The sequence below is a fragment of the Marmota marmota genome, unplaced genomic scaffold, assembly GCF_001458135.2.
Source record: "Marmota marmota marmota unplaced genomic scaffold, marMar, whole genome shotgun sequence".
NCBI lineage: Eukaryota > Metazoa > Chordata > Mammalia > Rodentia > Sciuridae > Marmota > Marmota marmota.
This window is the reverse complement of record NW_025999945.1, coordinates 9,857,235-9,870,050: the sequence shown is the minus strand read 5'-3', so window position 1 is coordinate 9,870,050 and position 12,816 is coordinate 9,857,235. Positions and strand designations below refer to the sequence as shown.

The following is a 12,816-nucleotide window of genomic DNA, read 5'->3' as shown; positions in this document are numbered from 1 at the left end:
GCTGTTCCTTGTATGGTGTGTCTCAATAGTTACTGAATGAAAAAATAAATAAGCAAAGGATAAATGAATGTGGCACATCTCTGGGAAATGCTCTGCAACTTCTACGGTCTGGTCAACATAAGCAGCAGGGCCTCCAAGAGGGCCCCAAATGGCCCACAGAGCAGGAGGAAGCCAACAGGAGGGCCTTCACCACCTCCTTTGCCTGACTCAGGGGACTGCCACCCTACTCCTTCCACACAGAGACCTAGAACCACAGTCACCCCTAGAGAAGAGGCTAGACCTCCCCTGAACCCCAAATTAAGGTGCACCCCTGGAGAAAGAATCAGGGTGAGAAATGACTCCAGGATGATATTAGAGAATTCTTCTGGCGCATTTGTTTGTTTTACTTCCTAAATTTTATGCAATAAATTTACATAAATTTATTCCTAAATTTATGTAAAATGGATTTTACATTCAAAATAAGCTATTTTTGATAAGTCTATTATACTTTACAATATCAGGTCCTTCCTCCTCTACGTGGGAACTAGGTTCTTTCTGGTGTCAGATATGTTGGTTAAGGTTCTGTTTGACAAGAAGATGCATATCAAGTCAGGTATGGTGGCACTCTCATGAAATATCAACAAACAGGGAGGCTGAGGTAAAGAGGATTCCCAAGTTCAAGTCAAGCCTGGGTAACATAGTGAGGCCTTGCCCCTGTGTGCGCACCTCAGGGACACAAAAACACAGAGGGCAGGAATTGAGCTCTCAACAAGGCTGAGAGGCCAGTGATCTGTGGCAGCAGAGCCAAAGGCCAGGATAGGAGGACAAAGCCTAAAAACATGGGAGGGGGCAGGTGAGATGATATGTCTTTGTTTTGTAGGAATGCTTGTATTACCGATTGGACAGGGCAGAGGGAAAAGGATGAAGCAGTTTTAGAGGGAATTAAATGTGATATTATTTTAAGATTCAAGTCTCTGAAATCTTTATAAATATCCCAGGAGCTCATGGGATTGTAGAAGAACCTCACTCTAGCAATGGGGACTCCAGTAAGGGCAAAACTGAAGAAGACCCCCCCGCCAAAAAAATCTAAAAGCAATTCTCTTCATCTTCTAGAAGGAAGTCTAACCCTCTTTCTAGAATGATAACATCATTCAGATATCCTACATTTTTATTCACAATATCTGATTTTTAATTTAAAAATCATGAAGCATGCTTTTTTAAAAACAGAATCAAATGACTGAAACCAATGTAAAAATAACAGTAGAACCATACTTAGAGGTGATTGGGGTGTTAAGGGTTTTTTAAAAAATAATTATGATTTTAAAAATAGTCAAAATAGAAAAATGTTGAAACACTAAAAGAGGAATTATGCATGCATTCTGGAACCGAAAAAGATGATCTCTAATATTAAGAATTTATTGAGTGGGACACAGGACAAAATGAGAGAAGGAACTAGTGAGCTAAAAGAGGAATTGATTTCAACCAGAAATGATAGGGGTGACCTAAGGACAATAGGAAGGCACTGAATTCCTCCAGACTCCAGAAGAGAAGTCAGGGAGGGCACGTGGTCAACTGAGTCTACAAGGGTCTGTGGTCGCGTGCAACTCTGGCATGCCCTCTGGGGTGGCCAGGGTGCAATCCAAAGGTATTAAAATAAACGAGGTCATGATATCCCTAGATTCTGTGCCTGAGGTCCTTCATGCAGGAGTCTAACTGGGATTCCACATTATCTTTGTGAGTTGAACTGGAGAGGACAAAGATAAAGAACAACAGGAAACCAGAAAGTCAGTCTTTTTGGCCTCCCAAAGTGTCAGGGAAGAGAAACCTCAACATTTACTTGAGAAACAAGAAAGCAGGTCCTAATATATTTTCTTAAAAGGACATCAGGGATAGAAGGAAAACACTTACCAAAATTTTGACAAGCTGTTTTTCTTCACAGTCTTCAATTGAATCTATATTTAACTTCTCTTTAAATTTCTAAAATGTAAAAGCAATCGAGGTGTGAAATTCCTATGAAGGAGATTTCTATCATGTTCCTCTACTATTAAAATAAGTTAAAAGATACATTTTAAATACAGTTAAGTTCCATAATAGAGATGCATTCTGGATACTAAACTCTGGTACTTTATTATGAAGAGTTGTACCCAAGAAGTAATTGAATACAACTAATTTCTCTAAATTTGTGGGTAAGTAGGTAAAAAGAAAAAACAGAAAGAAAGAGAAAAATGGGTAGCTTGCATCTGTTTTCCAATTAGCAATTACCCATGATTTCCCCCAGACCTTCTCATCTATAACATGTCAAACACTCAAATCAAGTATATTTTTAACTCTCAAACTCACCATTGAACCCAAACCAACCAAACAAAACCCAAACTACACCTGTGCACATACCCACAAATCAAGCAGAATGTAAGGAACGGAGATAAAAGGTGTGTGATGTTTTTCTTTCATTTTATGGCAATTAAAATGTTAGGAAAATCTGGCTCCCACATTATCTATGATATCGGTCTTGGTCAATGACTTTCTTTGGTCACTGTGATGTGAGCAAAGACTTGTGTGTACTTGGACTTGCTCTTTTTTTCTTCTGTCATCTCTGAGAAAAATATCTATCAGGTAGCTTCTGGTCCACGAAAGATGAAGAACACATAGAGCAAACCCAACTCACATCTTGGAGCCACACTCAGTCAAAGTCAAACAAAGCCTGGTCAACCCCCAAATTCATGAGTGAGAGAGAGATGCTCTTACTACATGCCACTGACCTGTTGTGGTGGTTGTTATGCAGCATTATATGAAAATAACTGACTAATACATTGTTCTTCCTGGAGATATTTTTTCCCTTGATAGCACACTTGAATCTAGATATCACTACTTGAGATCCTATAAACCCAGGAACTGTTATTAACAAAGGCCAATCCAACCAAGTAACCTGGCATCCTGGGTCCATGTACACTGGGCCACCAAAGTCCTCCTTCAGCCCCTCTTTGTGCTTTCCCCTCCTTAGCCCAGGACTAAACTTATGTCCCTTTGTCAGATTCCTGGGTGATTAGGTGATTTCCAGAAGCTGATGTCAACTACCACCTAGTATTTATAGGGTTAAATTCCCCACTTACCAAAATAGACTTAATTTCATCAGGAGTGGCTTTGGTATGGTTCATGAGCATTTCCTGAGCAATGTCCTTTCTATTTTCTAGCTTATTCATCTTCTCATAGGTGTCAGTATTTAAAAGAGACCATCCAAGGAATTGTGTGAGAGTCTGAAATGTATAAAAAGTGATTCAGATTATCTAAGTTAAAGGAAAATTGATTTGGTGAGAGCAATCTACAGGCTTTCTAATTAATCAGTTTCCTTCACCATCAGAAACCCAGATCCTTATTTTAATATAACATATAAATAATCAGATCCACACAATAAAACCGATTAATCCCTTGCTTTTCAAAGAGCAATGAACCATGAATACTCTATTGCAGGCGAAGAATTGTAAACCACAGTAGAATAAATAAAGCAGAATCTAAAAATTGGACAGAGGGCTGGGGTTGAGAAAGAGAATGAGAGGGAAGAAGACGATAGAAATACTCTTTCCTGTTTTTCTAGAATTAGAAAGAATTTTGGTTAAGCCCAAACTTTACACTTCAGTAGGAAATGTTGCAATTTGTAGAAGTCAGGAAATAGAAATGACACAATAACAATATTTTGGTTTTAATCATGAGTGACTCATGTCTTAATTGCCCTTCAAAATATCATCCCAGAATAACAAATAATTATGCATCCTCCATTATTTTGCNAAAAAAAAAAAAAAAAAAAAAAGAGAGAGAGAGAGAAATGCAAGGAAATTTCCAATGTATCCTTCACCCAGCTTCCACCAATGGTAACAATGGTCATATATGCAATTCCTGCTTTGTGTTAGAGCATGGCTGGGACTGTACTATAGTACATCCAATCAGGTGTACCAGAATTGGAACCAAGCGCCCATGTTCTGACAGCCTTAACTTGTTTTCCCCTTTGCTCTCTAGTCTTATCGATGAGAAGAGTTTCTTACCTAGATTTACCTCACTGTCCTATGATATTTTTTCTTTCTTTCTTTTTTTTTTTTTTGTAGTATTGGAGATTGAACCTGTGGACTCACATGTGCTAAGCAAGCACTCTACCACTGAAGTACATGCCCAGCCCTTGTTCAACTCATTTCTTATATCAAATTCTCTCCGTTGAAATACCTAGTACGGTTTTTATTTTTCTGGCTGCTACAAAAGGTAGTGTTTTTTCTCATGGTGCATTGAGTTTAACAAGCATCTGCCAAGCCCCTATGCTGTGCCAAGAAGTGGTCTAGTTGTTGATGTTACAAAAGTGAATAAAATCAAGGCTCAAGATACTTCCAGGGTAATGGGAAAATGCAGGCAAGAAGGTTCAGTGTTTCTCAAAGTGTGGCCCAAAGACCACATGCAACAGATTGTTTTTAGCTAGCTTTGTTGTCTCTGGGCATGTGTCTTAAATAAGATCCCTTAATAATTCTGGTGTCCTCTCAAGTGTGACAACTATGACAGAGCATCTGCATAGTATGTGACAAGGCAAAGTTAGCCTCAAACCCACACCTCACATTGTTGGTTCTTTGAGCCTCCCGTGGCTCATTCAATCAACCTTTGAGGCCCTGTTGAGTCTTGTCTTTCCCACAAAGCCTTCACTAACTTTTCTGACTCATATGGAACTTGTCTTTTTTCAGCATTCCAACAGCACTTATAGTCTGGATCACACAATTGAATGTCCAGATATTTCCTAAATGCTTCAGACTCGTTGATTTTGGTCTCTGAGGCTATCTCCTAAACTTATCAAAAGGCAAGGACTATCGCATAGACTACTAAATTTTCACATAAAATATAATAAAGCACATAAATGACTGTTATGTACCCAAGTATTATGAATAACTTGTTTCTTACTTATTACTAGTCTTTGTTCTTGGATTGAAAAACAGACAAACCAAACTTCAGTTTATGGCTCTTAATGGTCAAAGCTTTAGAAAAAAGACAGTAGTCGATGTTCTCAAAGCCTTTATCCTTGGAAAACACTGAGAAATATTTATATGCTTCTACCATCATATGAACTAGGGACAGAATCCTTAACAGGAAATATATATGAGTACGAAATAACTTCGCAACCATAAGTACTCATGTTGTGAAGTTTGTTGAAGCCTCCCAAGTAAGTTTTAGTAGCTACTTTGCAATATTTTAGCAAATATTTATTTGCTGCCTGTTCATGTTTATATGATTTGAGACCCTTTGCCAGTAAAGGAATCTCAGCTTAAGAAAAAATAAAAACTGAAAACTGAAAAAATTCTTTGTACTTCTTTCCTGAAAAATTGGGGTCATTCTAGTTAGTGTTAAAGAATGTACCTTACCATTCACTTCAAGGAAAAATGGCCCCCCAAAATGTCTACATCCTAATCCCTGGAACCTGTGAATATGAATCTTACATCAAAAGGAGGAATTAAGATAGCAGATGAAAATAAGGTTGCTAATAAGCTTATCTTAAATCAAGCCTGGATTTTACAGGTAGACCTGATGTAATCATAAGGATACTTAGAAGTGGTGCAAAGGGGAGCGTCAAAATCTGAGAAGGAGATAGGATGATAGAGTAAGATCAAAATAGGCAATTGCAGGCTCTGAAGACAGAAAGGGTAAGGAGCCAAGGAAGCCCAGCCTTCTCCCAGAGTTGGAGAAAGCAAGGAGACAGGATCTCTTTTAGAACCTCTGAAAAGGGACACGGTCTGTCCCTTGATTTTAGCCCAGTGACCCATTTCAGAATTCTGATGTCCAGAACAGTATGATGAGACTTATTTGTGTTGTTCCAAGCCATTAAATAGTTATTTGTTACAGCAGCCGTAGGAAACTAATACATCTTGCCTCCAAGGAATGTCCAAGAACCACTGCCTTTGCAGGTTTGTCTGATAACAGCTCATTCTAAACCACCGGCTTTGCCATCCAACCTCACAGGTACAAAAGGGAAGAGTGGGAATCAAGGTAGGGCATGAGCAGGTGGAGAGAGAAAGGGAAGGTGGGTGGTAGCTTGGAGAGGGTAGCTGCTCCATGCTGGGTTTGCTTTGGGTATTGGAGCCTATAAGAGAGAAGTGGGAGGGAGCTGAGGGGTATGAGGGAGTTGTCAGACAGAGACACCATCCCTACCTGGCCCAGGAAAAGGGGAAGGATGCAAGGGTGTGTGGGAGCACCTTAGACCACAGTGCAGTTCTAGACAGTCTGCAGGGTTGTGGGAGCCTCCCGAGGCCAGCGCTGTCCATCAGAGGATTCTGATTGTCTCCCAGGATTGGGCTGCATTAGTACCTCTATCTCACTCAGTCACTGGCTGGGAGCAGCCTATGGAAAGCAGGGCGACGGTGCAAATGTGACAGTGAACTGCAGAGCACAGCAGTCATTGGTCAGCAGCCCTTGGGTGGTTGGACGTCAGAAAAACACATTTCCATGGGCACCACACCGTTCCCTGAAGAACTGGAAAATCCCTGTGAACTGGAGGTTTATTCCACCCCGAGAATTCCTGAGGCCCCAGGGAGGTCTTCAGCCTCTTCTCAGGGTGATCAGGGAGGCTGCCTTTCTGTGTAGCTAGCTATTCCTGCAGTCGCCACAGTGTGTGGTGCAAGAAAGCCCAGCCCCAGGCACCTCCCAGGCAGCCGAGCTCTCCCAGGCTAGCGTCTGCTCACTCCCTGCTTAGATGAAGACTGCCCAAGGTTCAGACCCTTCCTTTTCCTGTGTGTCCTAACGTGGCACCCACTCAGTGGAACTATAGAGGGCAGGGCTGGGTACAGCTTGGTCACATGGAGGCTTCAGTTGTGAGGGAGAAAGAAGTGAGAACCAGTATAATTCCGTGGTGTTTGTGTGTTTCCATGTCAGTGAGCACAGGGAGAGGAAGGCAGATCTGAGGGGAATGTTCCATGTAACCAAGGCCTGGTTCCGTTTGCTCCTGGGGATGCACCACTCAGACCTCAAAGAGACTGGCTTTTCCACCCAGCAAAATGGTGGCGCTGTGTATGGTGTTTAAAAAAGACAGAGGAACAGAGAGACAGAGAACAGCAGTGCCCACCAGGGAGGACAGTCTCCACTCCCATCTGGGATTAGGGCTCTAACCAGCCTGTTAAATGCAGGACACAGACCAATAACCACAGTGGGCAGACAGAAGAGGTTATGGAGCCAAGTGTCAGCTTATTTTCCATGGTCAGGGGAGGGCAGTGGCAGAGATCATAGGTGGGGAGGTATGACAGGCAGGGAGGTAGGGAATCAGGGTAGAGGAAGGCAGAAATGACAAGCTGGGCTTTCTGTGAACTCAATGAAGTCAGAAAGGGGACAAAAGAGTCCCCAAGTCCCACAATCAAGTCCAAACAGAAAGTCATTGTCTTAGTCCATTTTCTGCTGCTGTAATAAAATACCACAGGCTGAGTAATTTATAAAGAAAATAAGTTTACATATCTGACAGTTCTGGAGGTTGGAGGGTCCAAGAGCATGGCACCGTCCCCTGGGGGAAAGCCTTCTTACTGCCTCACAACAGGGCAAAGAGCATTTGTGGTGAGATGACAAGAGGGGCCAGCTCAGGCCTCTCTTCCTCTTCTCACAAAGCCACTAATGCCATCACGGGGCCCCACTTCACATCCTCATCTAATTCTAATTACCTCCCAAAGGGCCACCAACAAATACCACTGATGTATGAACTTGGGGGTGTGGGGGACACAAACCACAGAGCTGTGAGTGGAGAGGAGTGGGTCACCAGGCCAGCAAGTACAGGGACTGGTTCTGGGGCTCATCTGGTGAGTGGGTCAGGTTCTCTAGGAAGTAGGTCTCAGTGTGTGGGGCAAGAAGGAGAAACTGCAGGCACCCAGTAAGCACTGGGCCTCGCTGAGGGCTCAGTTACCTGAAATGTGAAGTACTCATCTGCAGGCGCGTTGAGCATGTTGCATATCTGCAAAGCAAGAGGAGACACGAGTCCTGAAATACGGTGTGGTGGAGCCACAGAGGAGAATCAGAGAGAAAGCATCAGGAGCGAGGTTTTATCCACAGCTCTCATCTGCCAGGAGGCAAAGCATTCACCCTGGACCTCAGCTCGGCCAAACTTGCTATCGTCTCAGTGAAGTCACTGGGTGATATTTCACCCCCTCTCAGCTCCTTCCCACTCCCCCAGCCTCTGAGGAACCCACCTTCAAATCCAAAGCAACTAGCTGTCCAGGCCAAGGAGAGGAGAAAGCTAAACAGGCCATTCTCCTGAGGCATGGATGCAGGGATTGCTCCTTTTTTGTTTTTTTTTTCCTACAGTAAAATCCAAGTAAAAAGAGGTGGCAAAGGGACAGGAAGGGACAAAGCCAGACAGCCTTTTGGTTGCACCAAAGTAAGGATTCACTGTGGGAATATCATTTTAACTACTGGAATTCAGAGACTATTTCTCCCATCCATATGGACAAGAAATCACTCCATTTTGGATTATTCTATGTTACTGGTACCTCATGTCATGTCCACAAGTGCATATTTTTCTTCTTCTTTTTTGATTGGGGATTGAACCAAGGGGGTTTACCACTGAGTTAAGTCCCCAACCCTGCTCTCCGACCCCTCATTTTTTTAGACAGGATCTCTCTGACATGCAGAGGCTGGCCTTGAACTTGTGACTCTCCTATCTCAGCCTCCTGAATCTCTGAGATTATAGATGTGCACCACCCTTCCCAGCATGAATACATCCTAATAAAAAAATATATATCTTTCTTCCCACCAAAGTTATATTAGATACTTAAAATCACAGCATTTTGATTGGAAGGAATATTAACAATTAAGTTTAAGCTTCTCCTTTTAAAGATGAGAAAACAGAAGTCCAAAAATGCTAAGTGATTTGTTCTAAGACATGAGATAAAACCAGAACCATGCTCTCCAGAGAGGTGCTGGTGGAAGGGGCTCTCCTGGCAGTGCCTGCAGGGACCTCTGGTTTGTATCTGTTGCCCATTTGCCTGGAATAAATTCTCCCACCATGAGGCTTCAAGTTGATGACAGTTTAACAATCTGTCTACAAAATTCCTGAGAATGTAACAATTTTGTGAGCAGGACTGAGGTGGCTTTGCCCACCACACCAAATGCTAGTAGCCCTGTGGCACCAAGGCTAGCACTTTTTAAGAGTGCTTGGACCACATGGACTGCTTTTATACTACTCTTACAAAGAAAATGTGAAAATATTTCATAGTTTTTATGAGCATTTATAGACAAATAGTTTAAGGAATCTTGAATTATCCATTAATTTCAAATACATCATGAATGTATTATATATTTGAATGGGCTGAGCACCCTTCAGGCATGGTTTAAAGAGGTGAAAAACATCTTATTCCTCTTTTCTGGCCTTTCCATCAGTGATATGTGTTGCAGTCCATACTTTGAGTCTTTAAGAGAATATTAATAGATGGATCAAGATGTCAGAGAAATCCCACACCCTACCTATCTGTCTGTGCCCCCCACCATGTCTCTCTTGCATCAAAAATTGACCAGTTTTTTAAGATAAAATTAAACCTTCCACAAATCATTGACTTCAAAAGGATGTCTGAAATTCATGTGGCTGCCGAGTAAGAAGTTGAGAGATGGGTGATTCTTTCTCACACTGAGTAAATATTTTCATGTAGACTTTCAAAGTCCCCAGATAACCTACATTCAGTAGTCAAGACTCTTCTGTCTTGTGCAAAGGAAGTAGCCATAACCCTTATCTAGTGCATTCTTGCTGTGACAATTGTAACTCTCTCTTAACTAGTAAGAGTTTCATAGGGCATTATTTAGAATTTGAATTTGTCCAATAACTTACAAATCCATTTTCAGCAACATAGGTTGGCAACCCACTGACAAATGTCCAATGATCAGCAGGAGGTGTCCTGGGGGGAGATTAGAAGAAATAAAATCATTGCTATAGAGAGAAATGCACCATACACAAAAACAAAATAGCAACTCCCACGATTTCTTCATGACAGTACTCACGGAATCACTTTGATTTCTTCCTTCCCATGTAAAATGTAATCGATTACTTTATAAAAGATGACTTCCTAAGAGAGGAGATTATGAGCATGAAATTATTTCCCAAGAAAACACCTCATTTAAGAACTTGTGCATTGCTAAACTACTCATATACTAATTATAAGCTTGTAATAAGTCAGAAATATTATTGACTGTTTATATTCATTAAGGCTGAACTTTCATTTCTAAGAAATTCACTCAGTTTGGGGGGCGGAAATCTTTGACTACCATATCACCAGTCTGTTTCTACTTTTAAGTGATCCCATTTTGTTATATAGAAACACTTGACGTGAATAACTTCACTAGAACAAATCACATAATTCCTCAACTGCAATCATTTGTTCATTGGGCACAATGAGGACACAGCCCGCTTCTGTCACTGACTTATCTGAAATGTGCCTCTGAAATAGGGCTCAGTGGACCCTTTGTCAAAGTCAGAAGTGACTTTAAGTATTAGTCTCTCTACTTCATGGGGCAGATGAAGAACCTTAGACCTGTACATTGCAGGCCATCAACTTCTCTTTCCTGTGTGCCAGGAATAAAGAAGTAGATAAATAAACATAGTGCCTGACCTCATAAAGCTTGAAGCCAAGGGTGAAAGAAAATCGAACCCAAGCCTTCCCTGGGGATCCCAAACCAGCATAACTGAAGAAGAATCCAGCACTTCTTATAACTTGTGCAGAAGGATTAGGGTGTAACTTAGTGATAGAGCACTAGTCTAGAACACACAAGACCCTCAGTTCAATCCCCAGCACCACTTTAAAGAAAAAATGCATTGCAGGAGAAAAACTCAGACCTTCCCAGGCCAGTGCTCCTTTGGCAGCCTCCTAGTTTAGAATCTGACACCATACACACACAGCATCAGAGATGATGTTTGTATTTACCCTGCCATCTGGTGTCTTTGGACCTTTATAAGGCTCAACTTCTCCAAGCTTGATTGGCCATTCATCGTAGAATTCCTGGAGGCAAATATATTTAAACGTTATTAAACAAACTGTCTCATGACCTACCATATCTTATCTGAATTGTATTCATTTGTAAAATTTATGTTAATCTATGTAGTTCTGGAATGTTAGACCTGAAAAAAACCTATAATTCTCAGCAATAGTGCTTACACACTTGTGACTGTAAACAAGTAGCTTGACTTTTTTATTTTATTTGTAAATGGGGATAATAGTAGAATTTATACTAGAGCATTGTTGTAAGGATTAAATGAATAATACGTACTAACTGGCACATAGTTCAAAGTCCTCAGCGTAGAGCACTTCCTTAATAAACAACTAAACTAAATCCAGACCGGTTAAGAGGCTTGGCCAAGGTCACTCAGAGCAGCAACAATGTCAGTTGCCTTGCCCTTCATTCACTCTCCCCTCTTCTTGCTAGCAGAATCTCATTTTATTTGGATATCTGATGATAATTTGTTTAGGGAAGAAAGGCCCTGGCCAGCCTGTACCTGGTACTGTATCAGGTGCTTGAATTAGTTAGAGGGCAGGTACGTAACTCAGTTCTGGCCAGCAAAGGGGAGAAGTCTGCTTAAGAGCTACTAGAGAAAGGTGTCTAGATAAAAGTGACATTTGGAGGAAATATCTCTTCATTTTGTCATGTCTAGGTACCATGCTTTGAGCTGCAAGGATCTTCTTGTCCCCATAAGAAGAGATCTCACAACATTTTGCAGGTAGCGAAGAACTTGCCAGAAAAAAAAAAAAAAGGAAAGCACCTGGGACTTTGATGTCTATACTGAAACCTACATTAGTCAGTGCTGGAACTGTCCAACCAGGGGACTTTTAACATCATTTTGTTAAAGATGCTTTTGGCTGGGTCTCATGTTCCTTGCAACCCAAAGCATTCTAACCAATATACTCAGCTAGAAAGTGCCAGAGACAAAATCAGAATCCATCTTTTCTGATGTTTGGGCCTATGTTAGTCCATTTAGAACAATTACTCTGAAAAAAAAAAAAGCCATCAATCACAGGAAGCATATAAGCTATATTGAACAACCAAACCTCCAACAAAATAAGCAAAATGAGAAATAAACATTATATTATGAATAATATTATATATTTCATTATTTTACTTTAAAAAAATTTCAAATTTTTTTCAAAATACAAAATCTCAAAATGGTAACTTATTATGCACCTACTGTGTACTATACATTTTCTGTATATTATATCACAACTTCACAACATAAAAAGATGTCCTTATTTTTTAGAAGAGAAAACCAAGACTCAGGTTAAAAGACTTGCTGAAAAGAAGAAAAAAGACAGAGAACTAATTCTGATACTATACTACCTGACTTTGAGACTTGATATAAAGTATAAGAATGAAAATGGTGTGGTATTGGCAAAAGAAAAGGCAAACAGATCAGTGGAAGAAATTTGAGAGCCAGAAATAGACCTACACAAATACGATCAGCTGAACTTTGGCAAAGGAGCAAAGACCATAAAGAAGGGCTGTTGGAACAATTGAGCATCCACAGGCAAAAAGAATCTACTTACTTTATATCTTCCATTAAAAATAATTCAACAAGAATCACAGGCCTAAATATAAAACATAAAACTATAAAATTCTAGATCTTGATATAGAAAATCTAGGTGAACCTGGACTTGTGAAGACTTTTTAGATATAACACCAAAAACTCAATCCATAAAAGAAAAAAATGAAAAATTGAACATTATTAAAATTGAAAAATTCTGCTTTGCAAAAGTTGCTGGTAGGAAATGAAAAGATAAGCCACAGACCGGGAGAAAATATTTGCAAAACACATGTTCAGTAAAGAACTTGTGTAGAAAATATGTAAAGAACTCTTTTTTTCTA

General features: G+C 40.6%; 1 protein-coding gene across 1 annotated transcript in view; it reads right to left on the bottom strand.

Moving 5' to 3' along the window:
- The window catches only part of Pde6c (phosphodiesterase 6C), a 48,506-nt gene that overhangs the window by 25,543 nt on the left and 10,147 nt on the right, over positions 1-12,816 (bottom strand). The window contains exons 5-10 of the mRNA XM_015500029.2: positions 10,887-10,961; positions 9,967-10,031; positions 9,797-9,863; positions 7,883-7,930; positions 3,090-3,239; positions 1,888-1,956 (exon numbers count right to left, since the gene is read on the bottom strand). Coding sequence (XP_015355515.1) covers positions 1,888-1,956; positions 3,090-3,239; positions 7,883-7,930; positions 9,797-9,863; positions 9,967-10,031; positions 10,887-10,961 — 474 coding nt within the window. The remainder of the gene's footprint in view (positions 1-1,887; positions 1,957-3,089; positions 3,240-7,882; positions 7,931-9,796; positions 9,864-9,966; positions 10,032-10,886; positions 10,962-12,816) is intronic.